Source organism: Hypanus sabinus, chromosome 8 (assembly GCF_030144855.1).
Source record: "Hypanus sabinus isolate sHypSab1 chromosome 8, sHypSab1.hap1, whole genome shotgun sequence".
Taxonomy (NCBI): Eukaryota; Metazoa; Chordata; class Chondrichthyes; order Myliobatiformes; family Dasyatidae; genus Hypanus; species Hypanus sabinus.
Genome location: NC_082713.1, coordinates 40,933,463 through 40,955,712, shown reverse-complemented (window position 1 = coordinate 40,955,712; position 22,250 = coordinate 40,933,463). Strand labels below are relative to the sequence as shown.

At 42.0% G+C, this 22,250-nt stretch overlaps 1 protein-coding gene across 1 annotated transcript in view; it reads left to right on the top strand.

The window, feature by feature from the left end:
* LOC132398076 (ubiquitin-like protein 3) overlaps positions 1 to 21,909 on the top strand; it is a 31,138-nt gene extending 9,229 nt beyond the window's left edge. Inside the window, exons 2-5 of the mRNA XM_059977019.1 lie at positions 9,855 to 9,963; positions 13,751 to 13,837; positions 15,228 to 15,305; positions 17,684 to 21,909. Coding sequence (XP_059833002.1) covers positions 9,855 to 9,963; positions 13,751 to 13,837; positions 15,228 to 15,305; positions 17,684 to 17,736 — 327 coding nt within the window. The 3' untranslated portion in view covers positions 17,737 to 21,909. The remainder of the gene's footprint in view (positions 1 to 9,854; positions 9,964 to 13,750; positions 13,838 to 15,227; positions 15,306 to 17,683) is intronic.
* Positions 21,910 to 22,250: the final 341 nt, after the last annotated feature.

Here is a 22,250-nt window from a genome sequence, read left to right as displayed (position 1 = left end):
TTACTGCTGCTGAAATATTTCAGAATGTGTCATTGTGTTTCAGTTTGAGATTCTTCCTTGTCTGGCTGTAACAGATGGTACTGCAAGGACCAGTGAAATAGGCTCCAGCTTCGCTAGAACCTATTGTTCCCAGATGTTTTGCTGATTTTGCTGTCTGCAGTCAGTGGCACCAGTTAGTTGCTTGGTGATGTAGTTTTCGTTTTTGTTTTATAGTCATCTGCTTTCACATAATTTTTTAATGCGTTAATTCTAAGCACTAAAGTGAGAGAAATTGGGTGCCTGCTTACATTTGGAAAATTCTTCCCTTTTGAATATCATCTTAGTACTAGAATTGTGCAGTACAAAGGCAGCCATTCAGCCTGTCATGACTGTACTGTCCTGAAAGATTTATGGAGGGAGGGAGATTTATGTAGGGAATTCAGCCTTTGTTTGCCCTTTTTTTTCCTGCAAAACCTAGGATGTTTCTTCCAATTCTCTTTTTGCCCTGTGTAATCAAATGTGCTGCTTGTGTTTTTCAGATCATGCATTATAGATCATGTTGGAAAGCTACCACATTCTTTGCATCCTGTACTAATCACAAGCTAAGGTCTCAGAATGCAGAGCCACTAACAGTGTGACAGTTGATTACTAAACCTTTTTCTCTCCTTGGGTTAATAGGACACTTGAGCAGACCACATTTGGAGTATTGTGAGCAGCTTTAAGACCAATCAGCTCATCAAGACTGCTCCATCTTTCCATCACGATTAGTTTATTATCCCTTTCAACCACACTGTGCTGCCTTCTCCCTGTAACCTTTGACACCCTAATCAAAACCCGTCAACCTCTGCTTTAAATATAAGGGCCGAGACCCTTCGTCAGGACTAACTTCGAAGGGCTCAGCCTGAAACGTCAACAGTGCTTCTCCTTATAGGTGCTGCCTGGCCTGCTGTGTTCCACCAGCATTTTGTGTGTGTTGTTTGAATTTCCAGCACCTGCAGATTTCCTCGTGTTTGCTGATCTTGCCTTCCTTACCCCAACTCAACCTTGCAAGTTAATCTTTAAGGAATCCCGCATGAGGCCTCCTGAGTTCTTGGGCATATAATTTTTGAATACCTCCCCATTTAGAAAATAGTCAATGCCTTCATTCCTTTTACAAAATGCACCACCATATACTGCCCTACACCAAATTCCATTGCCACTCCTTTGCCCATTTTCTAAATCTACGTCCTTCTACAGACATCCTGCTTTCTCAACACTATCTGCCCTTGCATCTAACTTCAGAAAGCCATCAATTCCTTCATCTAAATCATTGACATATAACAGGAAAAGTAATGGCCCTAGCATTGACTCCCACAGAACACCCACTATTCACTGGCAGTCAACCAGAAAATGCCCCATTTATTCCCACTGTTTGCCTCCTACCAGTCAGCCAATCCTCTATTCATGCTAGTATCTTTTAGTAATATCATGGGTTCTTATCTTGTTAAGCAGTGTCATGTGCCGAACATTGTCAGAAGCCTTCTGAAAATCCAAATAAACAATATCCACTGACTCTCCTTTATCCATCTTGCTTGTTTTTTCCGTAAAGGATTCCAATAGATTTGTCAGGCGAGATTTCCCCTTAAGGAAACCATGCTGACTTTGGCTTATTTTGTCATGTACCTCCAAGTACCCTGAGCATCATCCTTAAAAAATAGATTCCAATATCTTTCCAACCACTGAAATCAGGCTAACTGGCCTATAATTTTCTTTCTTCTGCCTCCCTCCCTTCTTAGAGTGCAATTTTCCTGTTTTATGGAACCATTCCATAAACCCACGGCTCTTTGTAAGGAGTTTGTATGTTCTCCCTGTGACCATGTGGTTTCTTCCGGGTATATTGGTTTTCTCCAGTTCAGACCTACCAGTTGGTAGGTTAATTGATCATTATAAATTGTCCTGTGATTAGGCTAGGGTTACATTGGGCTTACCGGGTGGCACAGCTTGAAGGGCCAGAAGCGTCTACTCCATGCTGTATCTCAATAAATAAATAACTCTAGTGATTATTGGTCATTACTAATGCCTCCACAATCTCTTTAACCCCCTCTTTCACAACCCTGGGGTGTACTCCATCTGGTCCAGGTGACTTAATCTACCATCAAACTAACATTTGCGTCATCGTCCCTTTAGAATACTTAATCATCTTTAGGATGTATCTTTCCTGCACCTTTTGAATTGCTCCCAGAAACTCCAGCCATTGCTTTTCTGCCATCATCCCTGCTATTGTCCCCTTTCAATCTACTTTGGCCAGCTCCTCTCTCATGCCTCTAGTTCCCTTTACTCCATTGTTACACTGGTACATCCAATTTTAGTTGGCGCATGGCCAAGTGTTTAAGGGATTCGTCTAGTGATCTGAAGGTCGCTAGTTCGAGCCTTGGCTGAGGCTGCGTGTGTGTCCTTGAGCAAGGCGCTTAACCACACATTGCTCTGCGACGACACCGGTGCCAAGCTGTATGGGTCCTAATGCCCTTCCTTTGGACAACATCGGTGGCGTGGAGAGGGGAGACTTGCAGCTTGGACAACTGCTGGTCTCCCATACAACCCTGCCCAGGCTTGCGCTCTGGAAACTTTCCAAGGTGCAAATCCATGGCCTATCGAGACTAACGGAGGCCTACTCTATTCTCTACATCTGATTTTAGCTTCTTCTCAAACTGCAGGGTGATCATATCCTAAGGATTCCTTTACCTTAAGCCCCCTAATCAAATCTAGGCCATTACATAACACCCAATCCAGAATTGCCATTCCCCTAGTGGGCTCAACCACAAGCTGCTCTAAAAAGTCATCCCAATCTACAGTGCCTGCATAATGAAATCCCCCATGACAATTGCAACATTGCCCTTTTCACGTACCTTTTCTATCTGTAAATTGTAATTTGTAGCCTACATCCTGGCTATTGTTTGGAGACCTGTATATAATTACTATCATGGTCTTACCCTTGCAATTTCTTAACTCCACCCCCAAGAATTATACATCTTCCGATCATATGTCACCGCTTCCTGAGAATATGATTACATTTTTTGCCAACAGAGCCACCCCACACCCTGTGGGGTGCCTACCTGTTTGTCCTTTTGATATAATGTGAATCCTTGGATGTTAAGCTCCAAACTATCATCATCTTTTGGCTATGACTCATAACATCATACTTGCCAAACTCTAACTACGCTACAAGATCATATACTTTATTCCATACACTGCTTGCATTCAAATATTACACTGTGGCGACCCATTTCCTAGCGTATCCGAACCGACTCACAATTAGATAGCCTACGGGGGTTTGCGAGCACAGAGCTTTGGAGCCTCTGCGCCATGGGGGGCCGGTTGACAGAGGCTTAAAAGTGAGGCTTAAGTTTTCGAATAAAGTTTTTTCCTTCGACTGCAGTTACCGACTCCGTGTCGTAATTTTAGCGCTGCGTGTAGCACACCGCTACAATTGGTGACCCCGACAGTCCAAACGATTTTTGGACCAGAAATGACCGACGCCGCCTCTGTTCATGCGGTTTCGTTGAAACTGCCAGGTTTCTGGACACAGCGCCCGGACCTATGGTTCCAGCAAGCCGAAGCCCAATTCCACGTTCGCCAGATCACCTCAGAAGACACCCGCTACTACTACGTGGTGAGCTCCCTCGACCAGGACACAGCGGCCCAGGTCGCGGAGTTCGTACAGTCGCCCCCGGCAGACGGCAAGTACACGGAATTCAAAGCCCTGCTCCTCAGGACTTTCGGACTCTCACGGCGCAAGCGGGCTGCCCGTTTACTGCACCTGGATGGCTTGGGCGACAGACCTCCATTGGCTTTAATGAATGAGATGTTGTCTCTCGCTGACGAACACACACCCTGCCTCATGTTTGAACAGGCATTCCTGGAGCAGCTGCCCGAGGACATCCGCCTGCTGCTGTCCGACGCGGATTTCAGTGACCCCCGGAAGGTGGCAGCCCGGGCGGACTTGCTGTGGAACGCCAAAAAGGTGAGCGGGGCGTCCATCGCACGGATCTCCCAGCCCCGCTCCCGGCAGCAAACCAGTCCAGGCCCGGCCGCAGAGCCTGCTAACCCCCGGCCCAATGAACACTGGTGCTTCTACCACCAGCGGTGGGGTGCAGAAGCCCGCCGTTGTCGCCCGCCCTGCAAGTTCCCGGGAAACGCCAGGGCCAGCCACCGCTGATGGCTACGGCGGCTGGCCATCGGGATAGCCTCCTGTATGTGTGGGATAGAAGGTCGGGACGCCGGTTTTTGGTCGATACTGGGGCTGAGATCAGCGTTTTACCTCCGACGAGTTACGACACCCGCAGCAGGGCACTGGGTCCCCCCCTGAGGGCCGTGAATGGCAGCACCGTAAGGACCTATGGCACCCGCCAGGTGCAGCTACAGTTCGGCTCCAGCCAGTTCACGTGGGACTTATGTGGCGACCCATTTCCTAGCGTATCCGAACCGACTCACAATTAGATAGCCTACGGGGGTTTGCGAGCACAGAGCTTTGGAGCCTCTGAGCCATGGGGGGCCGGTTGACAGAGGCTTAAAAGTGAGGCTGAAGTTTTCGAATAAAGTTTTTTCCTTCGACTGCAGTTACCGACTCCGTGTCGTAATTTTAGCGCTGCGTGTAGCACACCGCTACAACACCTTCATTCTGGTATTTGCCATCCTTTTCAATTTTGTCCACAAGTTACACTGCAACTCAACCCACTGACTTCAAATTTGCCCTATTATCTGCCTGTCCTTCATAGTCTCACTGCATACTGCAGGTCCCCCTTGGGTTCAGGTGTAACCGTTCCTTTTGCACTGGTCGTGCCTTACCCAGAAGAAATCCCACTGATTCAGAAATCTGAAACCCTGCCCCCCCCCGGACCAGTTCTTCAGCCATATGTTCATCCGCCAAATCATCCTATTCTTACCCTGACTGGCACATGGCACAGTCAACAATCCAGAGATTACTACCCTGGTGGTCCTGCTTTTCAGCTTTCTATCTAACTCCCTATATTCCCTCTTCAGGATCTCCTTCCTTTTTCTACCTGTGCTGTCGGTAACGTTATGTACCAAGTGTTCCGGCTCTTCACCCTTTGCATTTAGAGTGCTGTGGACTCAAATCCAGACATCAGTGACCTCAGCATCTGGGAGGCAACGCACCATCTGGGTATTTCTTTCATGTCGACAGAATCTGCTGTTTACTCCTCCAATATGGAATCCCCTATCACTACTGCACTCCTGTTCTCTCCCTTCATCTGTCTTCCCTTCTGAGCCACACAGACTGACTCAGTACCAGAGATCAGTTCGCTGCGTTTCCTCCGATAAGTCATCCTCACCCCCCCCCCCCACCCAGTAGTATCCAAAGCAGTACACTTGCTATTGAGGGGAGCGGCCACAGGAATACTCTTCACTGGCTGCCTATTCCCTTTCCTTCGCCTGACCACTTAGGGTGACTACCCCTCTGTAGCTCTTGTCAATCACCTCCTCATTTTTGCTTATGAGCCAAAAGTCATCCAGCTACAGCTTCCATTCCTTAACATGGTCTTTAAGGAGCGGCAGTTCAGTGTACTTAGTGCAGATGTAGTTATCAGTGAGACTGGAGGTCTCCCAACTGTCCCACATGTCACACCGTCAACTCTGGACCCATTCTCAGCACACTAGCAATTACTAACAGAAAAATGAACTTATTAGAAACTTGCTTACAATCTCCACCTGTGCTTGCCAAAGCCTGACCACTCTAATACTGTTCATTCACACAGTGGCCACTCTGTTTACTCCTCACTTCTTTTTATTGGTCCCTGTCAGTGCCTAATAGATTGTTATGATTGCAGACCACCGAAAAGTTCAGAAAGCACCCAGTCTCTTTTTAAACCTCGCACTGCATCGCCAATGAATGACTTTTCATGATGTTTGCAGCCCACCTCAGAAGTTATAGGAAGGATATGCTGGCATTGTAGACGGTTCAGAGGAGGTATATGACGGTAATTGGTGGGATGAAAGTGTTAATGTATGAAGAGCATTTTATGACTGTGTGACTCTGGGCTTGTACTTGGAGGTTAGACGGATGGGGGGGGGGGAGGTGGGAAATCTCATTGAATCCTGTAAAATACTGAAAGGTCTGGTTAGAATAGACGTGGCAGGATGTTTCTATTAGTGGGAGAGTCTAGGAACAGAGGGCTTCAGAATCAAACACATCCCTTGTAAACAGAAGTGAGGAGGAATTTCTTCAGCCAAATGTTGGTGAATATGTGGAATTCATTGCTGCAAATGACTGTGGAGGCCAAATTATTGGGTGCATTTAAAGTGGAAGTTGATATGTTCTCAATTAGTAAGGGTGCCAAGGGTTAGAGAAGGAGAAGTCAGGAGAATGGGGGAATGGAGTTGAGAGGGAAGTATAAATCAGCCATCATCAAATAGCAGAGAAGACGATGGGCCTAATGGCCTAATTCTGCTCCTATGACTTACAGCCTTCACGTTGAATGTTTACTCAATTCACTAGGAGAATTCTGGCTTGCTAAAGGCCTCGTGGTATCCCAGAATACTGCAACACCAAAATGTTGAAATGCTTTAAACTTGAAATTACACAATGAAGGTCCTGAAATTTTGGCTGTATCTTGTTAACTAATATGAGCCAGTGTAAAATGCACCTCTTGATTTCCCTTGATAGATGCTGCCTGCCTCTCTGAGTTTCTTCAGCTCTTTCCTGGGTTGCTCTCAAAAAAAATCACATGAGTTAAACCTTTAGGGTCGGGTGATTTTGCTGACCAATGTCTTGTCATTAATACAGAGCCACACCGCAATCCACACACAATACATTCCGAGGAAGCTGAATCAAACTGTAGTGTTGGTGGCAATATGTAGAATGGGTTTGAGATTACTTTAACAAAGAACTCAATCTTGAATGCATGACACTTTAAATGAACACTTCATGCCTTCACAGATGCCAGAAAGAATGCTTTGAAGACTTAGCATTAAAAGAATTGGGAACATCAGTTGACCTTACAAAGTGTTCCAGGGGGATTATATTCTGTCTGGCGTGATTCTGACAGTAAAATCAAAGTCCTGTCTTGCCCCCCCGCCTCACAGGCAGGTCAAAATCACCCAAGGTGACGCTATAGCGGGGGAGTGGGGGAAGCAGCTCCTAACATTTATTTTAATCTCATTGAAGTTTCATGGTATTGGGTCAAACATAAGCAAGCTCACCAGCTTCTGCTTGCTATCCATCAGCTGATACGCTGGTTCATGGAAACAACACTGTTGGTGGCCAAGGCACAAAGTGGGGACTTCATTGTCTGTCTATAAAGCAGCTTGGTAACAGTAGAATCACCTGCGATGACCTGAAGTATATTGTCTGTAGAAAGTAGTGAGGTAGGAGGGGCACCATGTGTACTTAAAACCAAATTGTCAGCCTGGAAAAGCAGAAATGTAGGATGATGTACAATGGACATAATCAAGCAATCTCCTGTTCAACCAGCCGTATGTCAGTAATGGTCATTGAACTAGCTAACAGGAGCAGGCATGAAGAATATCTGTATCAGGGTTTGAGATGAGAATAAAATATTTATGATAATGACCATTCAGAAATTGCAGAGTGGGTGATTCATCCTGACTTCTTCGGGAGGCGCCCATCATCTCTAAAAGTCAATCTTTTGTCAGTTCTCTCTGTCATAAGAGTTTGACCAAGTTAGTTTCTGTTCTCTAGAGTTTTGAATAATGAGAAGCAACTTTGTGAAAATGTACAGTATCAAACCCTCTTTTAACAAAAGAAATTTGCTTTTTTTTAATCTGGCAAAAAAAAAGAGGAAATGATTTCCCTGACTGATATGGTCTGAAACTGAGGCTATTTGGGACTAAAACAAGGAAATATGGCTGCAACAAATGAATCTGCGGCATTCTCTATATTGGAGGACTGAGGCAACAAACTTTTTTTCATGTTTGAGGGAGTGTGCCACTTCATAAAGAAGCTGATGGGAAATATTGCCTGATGTTTTTTTTTGGGGGGGAGGGAGTCAAGGGGCAAGTCCCTGAGCACTAGTTTCAAGTTTGCCTTTGTGCCACAGTCAAGAGGTGACTTCAAATTGTCACGGTGTTCAAGGGACTTCGCTCACAGCTGGATAAAGGCACTTCAAGCTAGAATGCAAGGATGTGATGATCTGTAGATGTCCCCTAATCAAGTAAGGAAACTGAATATTTGGGTTTGGTCACTCTGGAATCAGCTGTGGCTGTGTATGTCCCATACACTGATTTCAGTATGGCTACTCATAGGCCAATGCCGGCTGATGGTGTAGTGGCATCCGCACCAGACTTCAAGGCAAGTGGTACCAGGTTTGGGTCCAGCCAGCTCCTTGCACGCTTTCCATCCGAACGAGCAACTCAGCTTTGTTTAAAAAAAAACAACAGACAAATTCTAAAGGAGCAGAAAGGTTGCCGCCCAATGTCCCTCAAGGTATGGAAAGGAACAACAACAACAACTCACAGGCTGAAGCAGATGGTTTGAAGACTTTGTTAACCCGTCAGTACAACTCACTCTGCCCAGAAACGTCTTCAAAATATCCATTGTCTTCCTATATGACATTTAATGAAATCTAATTAATGTTGAAAATTTTTCATTGTTATTTGGAATACATTTCAGATCAGTGTGTCCTTTTGCACTGTGTTCAATAGGTTTCAATAGGTCCATTTAATGTCAGAGAATGCATACAATACACATCCTGAAATTCTTTTTCTTCACAAACATACGTGAAAACAGAGGAGTGCCCCAAAGAATGAATGACAGATAAATGTTAGAACCCCAAAGCCCCCCTCCCACACCTAAGCAGCAGCAAAGTGACAACTACCCCCCCCCAGCAAAAATCATCAGTGTCCTCCACCAAGCACTCAAGCGTGCAGCAAAGCATCAGTAAAGACACAGACTTGCAGTACCCCAAGGACTTCTCTTTCACACGGTAAATCAACATAGCACAGGCTCTCTCTCTCTCCCTACTAAGGGAAAAAGAGGTGCCCCATTCCACAGCGAGTGGAGAGACATAACAAAGCACCTCGCTGATTTATGGTGTTAAAAGTCTGTTGCATCGTCTTTTCCGAGCTCTGTGCCCAAAGAACCCGGATCTCTGGGCACACAGCCAGCAGCCAGCTCGCTGCTTTCGATCCTTTGTGTACTCCCAAGACACATCAGTTGGCACGTGGACCTCGAATCAGCTCGTCTCCAGAGCTACAAAAGTACAGCAGCCTGAAGGCGTGTTAGTCTTTGCAGGCTGTGTTCCTGGCATATCGAAAAGCAGCTGGTTGTGAGGCCCTGAGAGCGGGTCCCATTTCCACAAAGAACCAAAGTCGGTGTCTAACATCAGATCAGGGTCTTCCAAAGAACCCTGAAAGGGCAAGGATTGTGTTCAAGTGCACTTTCATAAATCTTTTGATGGCAAGTTCAGAATTCACTCCTAAACTGCTTCATCTTTCCAAGGATCAAGGGCTTTCTTGTCAGTGCTTTTAGTATTCTTTTACTCATTAGACTCTCTTTGCAGGGTTCCTAAAACACCATTAATCTTTAATATCTGAGTCATTAGATATTCTGCTGATGCTTGAAATTTTGAGCAACACTCACAAAATGCTGGAGAAATTCAGCAAGCCAGACATCTATGGAAGGGAATAAGCAGATGGCATTTCAGGCTGTGACCCTTCATCAGGACTGGAGAGTAATCTGGCTTCTGTCCCCTTTCTGAAAAGGGCATCGGCCTGAAGTGTTAACAGAAATAATCAGTAATATGCAACAATATTTACTGAGAACTAAACACTTGTAGTCAATGTGGATTATTGCTTTTGAGCAATCTTAATTTGCTTTATTTAGTGAACAGTTCATTTCTATTTCTTTCTCTGATCCACAGGTAAATCTGCGCCTTATTTTAGTTAGTGGGAAGACGCAAGAATTTGTGTTTTCACCAAATGATTCTGCTTCAGATATTGCCAAACATGTCTATGAGAACTGGCCTGTGGGTAAGTGTCCTAAATACTGTTGTAACGAATGTACCAGGTGTGGAGCTAACTGGAACAAAAAAAACCAAAAGGATTGATTGAAAGGGGCTGACGGCAGACAGCTGGAATTTCTAGGAGCAATTTGGAAGGTGCAGGATGAGTGCATCACAAAGGTGAAGAGGTATTCTAAAGGGAGGATGACGCAACTGTAGCTGGCAAGGGAAGTCAAAGACAGCATTAAAAGCAATAGAGAGGGCATATAATGTAGCAAAATTACTGGGAAGTTGGAAGATTGGAAATCTTTTAAAAACCAGCAGTATTACATGCAAGATACTAGCATGGATACAAGATTGGCTGACTAGCAGGAGCAACTTTGGTTAGGGAACCAACTTTGGTTGACTTCAGGTGGTGTTCTGCAGGAGCTGCTGTTGGACCGCTTCTTTTCATACTATATGTCAAAGATTTGGATGATGGCTTTGTGGCCAGGTTTGTGGATGATATAAAGGTAGGTGGTGTAGCAGGGTGTCTTTAGAAGGATTTAGATTTAGATGGATTGGGAGAAGTGGCAGAAATATAGTGTAGGGAAGTGTATAGTCATGCCCTTTGGTGGAAGGAATAAAAGCATAGACTATTTTCTAAGCATGGAGAAAATTCAACTTGAGAGTCCTTGTGCATGATTCCTTGAAGGTTAACTTGCAGGTTGAGTCAGTGGTAAGGAAGGCAAATGCAATGTTAGCATTCATTTCAAGAGGACTAGAATAAAAATGCATGGATGTAATCCTGAGGCTTTATAAAGTTATGGTTAGACTGCATTTGGAGTATTGTGAGCAGTTTAAAGTCCTTATTTAAGGAAAGGATATGCTGGCATTAGAGAGGGTCCAGAGGAGGTTCATGAGAATGATTCTAGAAATGAACGGGTTAATGTATGAGGAACATTTGATAGCTCTGAGCTTGTACTCGCTGGAGCTTAGAATGATGCAAGGGGATCTCAGTGAAACCTATTGAATATTTAAAGCCCTAGGGTGGATGTGGAAAGGATATTTCCTGTAGTGGGAGAGTCTGCGACCAAAGGACGCAGCCTCAAAATAGAGGGACGTCCACTTAGAACAAAGATGGGGAGTTTCTTTAGCTAGAGAGTAATGAAATGATGGAAGTTATGGCCACAGAAGTTATTAAGCACATTTAAAGTGGAGGTTGATAGGTTTTTGGTTAGTCAGGGCATCAAAGTTTACGGAGAGAAGGCAGGAAAATAAAGTTGAGAGGGAGAACAAGTCAGCCATGATGAAACAGTGGAGCAGACTCGGTAGGCTGAATGGCCTAATTATGCTCTGATGCCTTATGGTTATATGGAAAACTGAAGGTATTAGTAGAGAAAAGTGAAGTTAATAGAGAGATCAGAAATGTACCACCATATTTTGCTTTGCAGCAAAGGGGGAAAAACAATCATGTTGAGAAGTGCCTTGGTTTTGTCATCCATGAGTTTAAAATGAATGACTCATGAAGCTTTTCCATCTATTGTTGCCGAGCGAAGAGAGACCTATAGAAATATTTAACATAAGAAAAGAAGGAAAGTGCTAACTTTCCATAATGAATCTCCATTTTAAAACTAGGTGGTGAAATATTTATTAAATGGCTTCTACTGAAAACTGTTTAAAAGTTTTGCTTGTACAATAGAAAACTGAAAACATTTAAGCTGGGTATATTCACATGACTAATACATTGTTTATGAATGATCAACTAGCTTTCTTATTGAAAGAACAGAGAGACTTTGGCCTATTACTGGGCCTGAGAGTCTTCACCAAAATTGGCCTATCACTGATTTGTAGTTTTAGAATCATACCGTGGGCAAAGCCAGTATTGATTGCCCACCACTTTTTTCACTTGACAAGCTGATGGTCAGGAGCTACCTTGACCTGCTGAAATCCTTTTGATGAAGGTACTCCCATTGTGCAGTGGAAAAATAATGACATTTGTTTTGTTTTGTTGTCCTTGCCTTTTATTCTGAGAGGAATATACAAACTGTACTCTCAAAATTTCACCTTTGAAGTCCTCCCATTTACCAAACACATCTTTTCCAGAAAACACCCTGCCCCAATCCACAATTGCCAGATCCTTTTTGATACCATCAAAATTGTTGTCTCCTATTTAGAATCTCAACCCGAAGACCAGACCTATTCTTCACAATTTTCTTGAAACACTGGCATTATGATCACTAGATGCAAAGTGTTCCCCTGCACAAACATCTATCACCTGCCCTGTCTCACTCCCTAATAGGAGATCTACTGTTGTATTCTCTCTACCTGTGACCTCTATGTATTTCTTGATTAAGGAAACTTTCCTTAACGCATTTGGCAAACTGTATCCCATCTAGCCCATCACCTACTATCACAACCTTATGTTTCTTGCAGCAGTATGTGATGTCTGCAAATTTGCTCCTCTAAATCCCAGACTATTAGGTGGTCTATAATATAATCCCATTAATATGGTCATTCCTTTCTTATCCCACCATGCTTAACCTTTCAGTTTCTGACTTTGAATGTAGGCTTGACAACTTTCTGTCCCACAACCATTCCACTATCAACTCTAGTTTAACATCCCCCCCACCCAACCATGGAGCCTAATGATCCAAAAATTTGAAGCCGTCCCTCCTGCACCATCTCCTTAGCCACGTGTTAAACTGTATATACAGTAGGTATCTGATAGCAATCCTGAGATCACAACCCTGGAAGTCCTGCCCTTTCATTTAGCATCTAACAACCTGAATTCTCTTTGCAAGATCTCATCACCCTGCTTCCCCATGTCATTTGTACTGATGTGGATGATGACCTCTGACCACTCACCTTCCCATTTAAAAATGCTGTGGACTCGATCTGAGATGTCCATGACCCTGGCAGCCGGGAGGCAACGTACCACTAGGGAATCTCGTTCTCGTCCACTGAACCTCCCATCTGTTCCCCTAACCAATGAGTCACCTATCACTACAGCTTACCATCCTCCTATCTTCTCTCTGAGCCACAGAGACTGGCTTAGTGCCAGAGACGTGACTATTGTGACTTACCTTTGCTGGGACATCTTCCCCACAAACAGCATCCAAAGAGTACCTGTCATTGAGAGGGACAGCCACAGAGGTACTCTGCATTGGTGGCCTATCCCCCTATCCCTCTCCTGACGATCATACAGTTGCCCATGTCCTGCTCCTTGGGTGTAACTAACTCCCTGTATCACCTGTTGATTAATCCCTCAGCCTCCCAAATGATCCAGAGTTCATCCAGCTCCAGCTCCAATTCTAACATGGTTTGTAAGAAGCTGCAGCTGGATGCAGTTATTGCAGGTGTAGTCATAAGTGATGCTGAAGGTCTTTCTGCTTTGACCTGTAAGAAGAGCATTTCACTATCCTGCCTGGGATCCCCACTGCTCTAACTGTGCAATAAGAAAGAAAATTAAATTAAAAAGTCCGCAAGAAAATGTACCTCTCCTCATTGAAGCCTCACTGAGCCAAAGCCTCAACTCACTGGCCCACTCCTTCAATGACCACTCCACTTAAACCTAACTTCTTTTTATTGGTCCTTGCCAAATGCTTAATTACGCGCAATCCAACATCTCCTAGCGATGCTTGGCTCATCGACTGTCCTGACTGCCCCCTGCTCAATTATTTTGAAATCTCTCCTGCTACGTGCAATCCAGCATTTCCTAGTGCTGTGTGGCATGCGGGTTATAATTTGCAATGGCACTGCTCTCCTAATAAACATTGGATATGATACCCATATTTGTTTTGTGGTCTGATTTTATTTGCTCTTTTTTTTTGCAGATTGGGATGATGAACGAGTCAGTAGCCCCAATATTCTTCGGCTTATTTACCAAGGAAGGTTTTTGCATGGAAATGTCACATTGGGAGGTAAGGTTATAAACCTTGTATTTCTTGCAAAAGACTGTGTGGACTAGGCTATATTGATGCAGCATTTTCTGCAATAGGAATGGAAATCTAAAATATGAAAGGGTGGAAGTATATTACTACCTCTTCTAGACTATCAGGATCTTGAAAGTTTCTTATCTGGCAAGGGTGGCTATGGATAGAAATGTGTCATGGAGGAATGACTAAGTGGTCAATGTATCCTGTTCTTGCTATAACGTTCATAATCAAAAAATGAATTAACAATATCATTCAGAGTGACATGGAGTGATCTGTACACGTTGACAGCCATATCCATTTCCAGTCTCTGACTTGCATCTAGCATATGTGGACTTGCCCTAACCCACACATTTTTGTTTTTTTTTTGCTTTTGTCCATTTAGGTAAGTTACCTTTGTCTCATTTCCCTGCTCCCAGCAATACAGTATGTCAATGTGCAATACTCAATTTTTCAAAGTATAAGATAGATATGTAAATCTGAACCCTCAGATTTCTGGGAGTAGTGTGTGTGGCTTTAGTCTCCATACCCAAAGAAGATAATTTGTGCCTTGGAAGTTCATTAGATTTATTCATGGGTTCAGGTTATTGTCCTGCAAGGAAAGATCAAGGATGATGGGCCTTGCACTCTCTGGAGCTTATGAGTGAGTTTTAGTCTTATTGCAGCAGAGCACTGAGACCTTGACTGTTAACTGTCTGCATGAAGCTATTTCCTCTGACTGCAGAGTCTAGAATACTGGGTATGGTGTCTGGAGAACAGTTAAGCTACTTGGGATTAAAGTGAGATTTCTACAGAATTATGAATATTGTAAACTCTGTATCTGCCTGTTCAGAAATCCCGATGCTTTGGTATCTGGTTCCAGTGCTCTCTCCAAAAGTTCCCATTCTCCCTTCAAATACCTGGGTTCACTGAAAAATTTATTATACTATAATGTTTAACATAAGCGCTGGAGTAGTAATTGGAATAATATTCAATGGTCTTAACCCAGCATGCTTAGAACTTGGGTGGTGCCAGTCCAATGCCACCCAAGGGCTAAGCCTACTGAATTAAGGTTTACTATAATTGTTATCTGTACCTTGGAACTGTTGATCATATTTAGAATTGAAATTGGGACATTTTTAGGCATTAAAGGATAAGCAGGAAAAATGGAGTCGAGTTTATGAATCAACTATGATCTTACTAAATCAAGGGCAACTCAGATTTTATAACCTGCTATTATGTTCTCGCCAACTGTCATAGCTGCCAATCTTTTATCATACTCTTCTCTTTCCTTTCAACTCAGTTTCAACCTGCAGTAGAAGATTGTGCATGGATTTGACAGTTTTTTGGTATAAAATGCCTATAATGTTATTGTATTCTGTAAAACCCTCTTTCACAGCCCTTAAGCTTCCTCCTGGAAGGATGACAGTGATGCATTTAGTTGCCAGGGAAACATTGCCAGAACCCAATTCGCAAGGTAAAGTTGTCATTTCATCTGTACTTGTAACTGAAATTATTGGACTGGACTTTCAGTTATTCTTTTATTGAGAATTTATTTGTTCTTTAGCAGTTTCATCTCCTGGAAGCAATAACTCTTATTCCTTGATTCTAGGATCCTGGCAATTTCATTGAAGGTTTTGAGTGAGTCTTGTAATGAAGTCCTTGTTATTTGATCCTTCATACTCTATGGAAATTTGATCTTATAACCTGTGTCATCTAATGACCAAATTTATCAATTTACCATCTGTCGGTGAATAATGGAGTAGAATAATGCTAGCTAATTTGTAGCCATGATTAACTGGCATGTCTCCAGCTAGGGTTCAAACCAAAGACAACATGGTCTTGCTGGCTCACACCACATGAAGCAATTGTCTACTAACCTTTCTAAGAGAGAGCTATGATTAGATGGTCTTTCGTAACTGATGTTGAGGGGTGGAGGGCATTGAATGGTCAGTTCATCTGAAGTTTCATAACAATCTCTGTGTTGAAATTACTAGATTTACAGCTCTGGTCCGAACAGTTGGTTTAAAAAAAATACTTAATTAAAATTACTGAAAAGTCTTTAAATTGTTTCCATCTCCCACAATTGTAAGTTCCTTAAATGGGGGGAAATCTCATCATTTAGTGGGGCATGGTCAGGGTTTAGTATTTGGCAAAATAAATCACAACTTTGCTATCTTCTTTTCAGAATATGTATTATTGTTATTTGGCTCTAACTTTGGTAGTAATTGTATTGAAATTAAAATAAAGAGCTTGTCATATTTCCCCTAGATTCTCCCCTAGGTTGAAATTTTTGCTTCTGTTCAATTTGCTATTTTTCCAAAATTTTGGGGTTTCATTCAGTTTTGAGTTTGAAATTGCAATGTGATAGACGTTAATTTGAATACTGTACTGTTACGTATTCCATAACTGGATAACTCACCAGCAAAGATAGAGAGGTCCGTTGGAGTCTGATGGCACTATTTTCGAACGTTTTTATTCATAAAGGGGGGGCACAAAAGTAAGGTTAATACAAACATTCAGAACACATGTACATCGGCAAAACTCAATCTAAAGCGCGGGTATAGCAATAATCATCATTAAGAAATAATCTCGACGGTTGTCTAGGGGATAATATATTGTCCGTTGGAAATATAAAAGTCACTCAGAAGTCTGCAGGCTTCAGTCTCTTGGGGAATCGCTGGGTTTCACGTTTTTCAGAGAGAGTGAGGAGAAACGGGAAAAACTTGCCCGGGTCGTTGACGAAGCAATACCGTTGAATCAGGGGAGCGTTGTTTCCCTGGTATTAGTTCGAAGTCCTTCTCGGTATCATCAGCCACCCGCTCCCCAGGCAGAGAAGTTACGGAGCGCACGTGGCTTTTGACTGGCTTCCAGCTATCATGGGAGCGTTGAGCGATCGAGTCCTTCTGGTGCGTCTCTCTGGGGTACCGCCTCCTGCAGTCCCCTTTTATCTTGACTTGCAGAGTTGTAGATGTCCATCAAAGTAGGGTGATCCAATCCCCACCCCCACATTGCCCGAGGGAGTCCATATCTGTGGTAGCTGTCACGTAGCAGGGTCTTGCCCTTCGCACAGGTGTCTCTAAGAGCCATGGCCAAAACCATTACATTGTCTCTCATTTGCCTGGGTCCGAGACCCGAATTAATAGTGCTCTTGCGTTTCTCCGGAAGGAGGGGGCTGCTCCTGCCCCTTCGGCCCCTCAGAGCTGTGGTACATTCATAACAGTACATAATTAGACAAATTACAGTAAAACTCTGGAATCTAGCTAGTGTAGAGTTAGCATCTTTACCTGCTAATTGATTAGATATTACTCTATTAAAACCCAAACACTTGTTTCAATTTTTTTTTAAATGTTCTACAATAGTCGGAGTCTACAGTGAACAGGAGATGTACAGGCGCTCTGAATCCTGGCTGCATCTGTGAACCTACACACACTCCTGACTACTGGTGTTGCAAATCTTATCACTGGCCCCAGTTAACTCCAGACCCCAAGATCTTGTGGCACACTCCATTTGCACTTGGTATCCCACACATTCCAGACTGACGAACAAGCCAGATTGGAAACATTCGGATTTCCATTTTTTTGGTACTGGTTATTGGAGTTTTACTATTGATATTTGGAATTATCAATTCCATGGGACATTTCAATTTTGTTCCTGTGACTTAACCATTTTGTCATTGGAGGGTAAGGGAGCAAAGAAAGAATTAACATTTATTAATTTGTGAATTTTGCGAAGTATTACCTGGCTAAAATAATGACAAAAACCCCCGAAATTATTAAATAGGGCTTTAAATTGCTCAGTCATGATTACAAAAAAGTGACAAGTGTACTGAAATCTGTTTTTTTTGTTGTACAGGTCAAAGAAATCGGGAGAAAACTAGAGAGAGCAATTGCTGTATGATCTTATGAAAATGACTTGCCTTGTACTTTGCAAAGGCCAGTCGAAGAGCTGGTTTTTAGAGGAACTATTAAGAATTTGAGTCTTCACATCCAAGTGATTGGTATTGACTTGATTGGAGACACCTCCTAACTTGTGTATTCCTCATCAATCCATAGAATATTAAGGATTTATCCTATTGAAGATGAACTACTGCAGAACTTTCAGCATCAACATCTGTACAAAAGAGAATGTTCCTGCTTTGCAGAAGCAGCAATAACTTTGGAGCCAAATCTCTCTGTATTTACTTTTCCTAATTACCTTAAACTGTAGTTATTCAGTCTTCTTCACTTCCATTTTGGAAGCATTGATTTAATGGATGCAACCCCTTCTTGTATATTATCCAGGTGACTTCATTGTGTACAGGTCTCGGCAGTCAATTTTAACGGGCTGTTTGATCACCATGGAAACATAGCTCAGCCTGATGCTATTGTCACCTAATGTCCAATTATAAATCTTGCAGCAAAATCACTAGAAAATGATCAGGAGCGGGAACCCTGCTGCTAACATTTCCCCTATTGATTTTGGAATGATGAGGCCAATTGTAGAAATTCCTGTTCAATGGTATGAAGTGTCCATGGTGCTCAAATTTGGATTGCTCAGACAGAGATGTTCTAACTTTGATTTTGAATAGGAGGTTTTTAAATCTAATTTCCTCCAACAGTTACCTCAGATGGAGAACTTGGGATACTATTCTTACTCGGTATAGCAATGGTAAAAGTATAGTTTAACTAACATTGCAGCTATTTCAGCATGTGCTCTTGGTAATGGATCAAGTTTTTGAACAAAAGAAACTAAAATGGTTGTGAGTGTGGTTGGGTATTGTTCAACCTAAGAAAATGCCAAGAAGATACTGGATGGTGGTGGAGAAATGCTGCATTTTAATACCTGTTTATCATGTGCTGGTGCTTTGCAATGTTCAGTTTAGTTTTGTCAGAGTCAAGTAATCCATGCTTTTCTTGTTTATGGTTTGCATGCCTAAAGTTTTTCGAAAGAAAAATTGTTAATTCTTATAGAATGAGATTACTACTGTGCTAAATCTCAAAGATTTGCCCCACCCTTTCCCTCCACTCATATAGTTTAGAGTAGAAACGTGAATGGTTTGGATACTGCATCACTGCATTCCAGCTGAACTGCATGAATGTCTTACTATAGGTTCTTGGATTACTTAAGATAAGAAAATAATCGTGTAGCTCATATTTCAGTGGTTTGGTACTCCTAAACGAATGATTAATCCACGCTGCAGGATGACAAAACCCCAAGCTGGTGTGGGCTGAACTGTAAAAAGTAGTTCATGGCCCATTACATACTTGCAACATTCAGTTTGATCATGGTTGACTTGGACTTCGTTTACATAACCTAGTTACCTCTAATAGCAAAGAGCTATTAGTTTTAGTTTTACAGTTTCAGCTGACCCAGCAACGACAGCTAACTTGATTCCATTGCTCTGTTTGGTTATCACTTTTAAAGGGCCTGTCACTTATTATTTAAAATTGAATCTAGATTCCTCAAAAAGGACAGAGTGTGTCTTAATCCACATTGCCAATTCTTTTTTTTTCAAACATGTCGGATAATTTGCCTTTGCTCTTTCTAACAGCACTGATTAGAAATCAAATTTATGAAACCCATGTTCATAATTTAATCCTTAAAACCCAGTATCATTCTAATAAACCTACATAGCACCACTTCCAAAAACAGCACCTCAGCTGAGGTTCGAACAAGGCAATGTACTGCCTTGGCTTCTAGTTCTGGGTTCGGAAGATATGCTGCATGCCCCTGATGGTGCTTAGCCCACTGCTCTATAGTCTCTGCACCCACAACTGCGTGCCTAAGCACAGCTCAAATGCAGTCTTTAAATTTGCTGAGGATACCACCATTGTTGGTAGAATCTCAGGTAGTAGTGAACAGGCTTAGAAGAGTGAGATAGACCGGCTGGTTAAGTGTTATCGCAGCAACAACAACTTCAGCAAGCACAGCCTCTGAAGGACATCCATTTAGAACAGAGATGAGAAGGAATTTCTTTAGCCAGATGATGGTGAATCTGTGGAACTCATTGCCAAGACGCCTGTGGAGCCCAGGACATCGGCTGTATTTAAAGCAGAGGTCAAGATGTTATTGATTAGTAAGCACAACAAAGTTATTGGCTGAAGGCAAGAGAATGGGATTGAAAGGGATAATAAATCAGCTATAATGGAATGGCAGAGCTGATTCAATGGGCCAAATGGCCTATGTCTTATAGTCTTATAACATATATTTTCGAAGTCCAGTCCCCCTGAGATAAATGACAGTTTTCCATTAGCCACTTTGCATCTGTGTAATGTCTTTTGTGTTTATGAGGACAAGAGTCCAGTTCTTGCTCAACTGGTGGTCTTCCTGTTCAGAATCAAAATCCTTGGTCTTCCTATACCCACAATTGCTTGAAACTGGATGCAATAGATCTAATTTGCTGACCTAAAGTATCAAGCACTCGTACAGTGTGGTCTAGTTAGCAACAAGGCTTCCATTCGTTTCAAAATACATCAGTGATTATAAAATATTAAAAGTAAGGCAATTTAATATTCTTTAAATTATATGGAATCATCAAGAAAAATGAGAGAGCCACTTGCCAATCCTGACTTGGAAATGCTTTACTGTTCCTTTATTGCTAGAGGGCTTTACTCCTGTAGCTGCCTTCAGAGGGCTTAAGTGGCTCACCATCTGCACCTTGAGAGCAGTTGGAGTTAGCCAATAAATGCTGGACTATTGTGATGCCTGTTTAAAAAAAACTGTAAAATTATTACATTCTGAAACTAAACATTTATAATTATTTTGCTTTATACTTAGTCACTCCCCCTTTGTTTCCTAATTGAAATTGAGCCTGATTAAGCCTGTGCAAAATTTAAGATAGTTTTCTCTCCTAACTTCTGTCACACTTTATAGTGAGTTTCTTGTGCCTCCAAAGCCTTGTATTGTTTATACTAAAATTTTACACAGTGAAATAGTTTTACCTTTTTTGGTGCAAATGAGGCTTAAATACAAAGACAGAGCCTGCTGAACTCTAAATGATTCTAATCCTAACTTATATTTATAAATCATCTTTATCATTGGTAAGAAGCAAAAGACAGTTTGAACCAGTACCAAATTTGTAGTAAAATTAGCGTCAGTGATCATCCAAGTTGGCATTAAATTCACCTTGTTTAAAAATGATTTTTCTTTCTGGAATATTGCAATGGCTGAATGGCCAGATTGAAGTTTCAACACTGAGTTTTATATCTGGTCTGTGAGTCTGCAGCATGGATCATAGTAGAGATGATGCATTTGGTCTTGGTTGCTTTTTTTTAAAATGATAGAAGGGAACTTCAGTTGGCTTCTCACACCTGATCTTTCTGCAGCACAAGGACAGTGTTTATGTCCATTTCAAATAGGCCCACTAAAATTTTGTGATTGATTTGTATATTTGCAATAAACAACACTTTTATAGCAAGTGTTAAAATTTGGTAGTAATATGAATACTTAATCAGAAAGCATGGGGTAGGGGAGGAATAAAAGACCAATTGCTTTAGCTTTTACTCTTAATGCATCTGCATTTAATTGATTTATGCATTTTCATTACTTCCATTTTTAGGATTTTGTTCACATTTCTCTCTAATTCCCCACTTGAAGCCTGCCCTGCAGGTGGCCGTCTAATAAAATTCTTGCTGCATAATGAGCAAATGGAAAGTAGCTCATAAAGAGATTGCTTGCTGGAATTCAGAACAAGTTTTTCACGAGATAAGCTCTCAAAACCCTGAAGAAATTGAAATATTGAGGTGTTTCTACTCTTCTGTTATTCAGAATTCCTGAAGTAGAATAATTATTTAACTAAGGAAGGAACTACTCTTTAATTACATGATGAATAATGTATGACATTTTAGTAATTGATTCAATTTAACGGGTATGTGTTGGTACAACACTTATTTCTGTAGTTGGATATGCCTGCTTTTAAACTCTTGATTAAAGAATTTTTGGAGTTGTTAAATGTATAAAAGCTTAAAAATATAACCAATGTAAAACTTGCTCTAAGGCTCTGAATTGTCTGTACTGTAGTGTATGCTAAAGGTTCAAGCATATTTACTGTGATAAAAGTTTGGATTTTTCCTCCTGACCAAATAACTATTTGTGACCAATGGGTTCTGCTAATTTATAAAAACCATTTATCATTATGGACAAGATTGTCCTCATACTGATCTACCTGGGCCACGTGCTGCTCTACTGAAGTACATGGAGGCTATTTATTGCACTGCAAATGCTGCCAGTCAAAAGACACAAGTCAAAGATGGAGTTTTGGTCTGTATACAGATCCATCTTCACTTTGGTTTCAAGTTCAAGTTTATTATCATTCAACCTTATACATGTATACTGCTAAATGAAGCAACGTTTCTGTGGACCAAGGGGACCAAGGTACACAACACTGTACATATAACTCGCACACAACACACTTTAAGTAATATTACCATAAATAAATTAA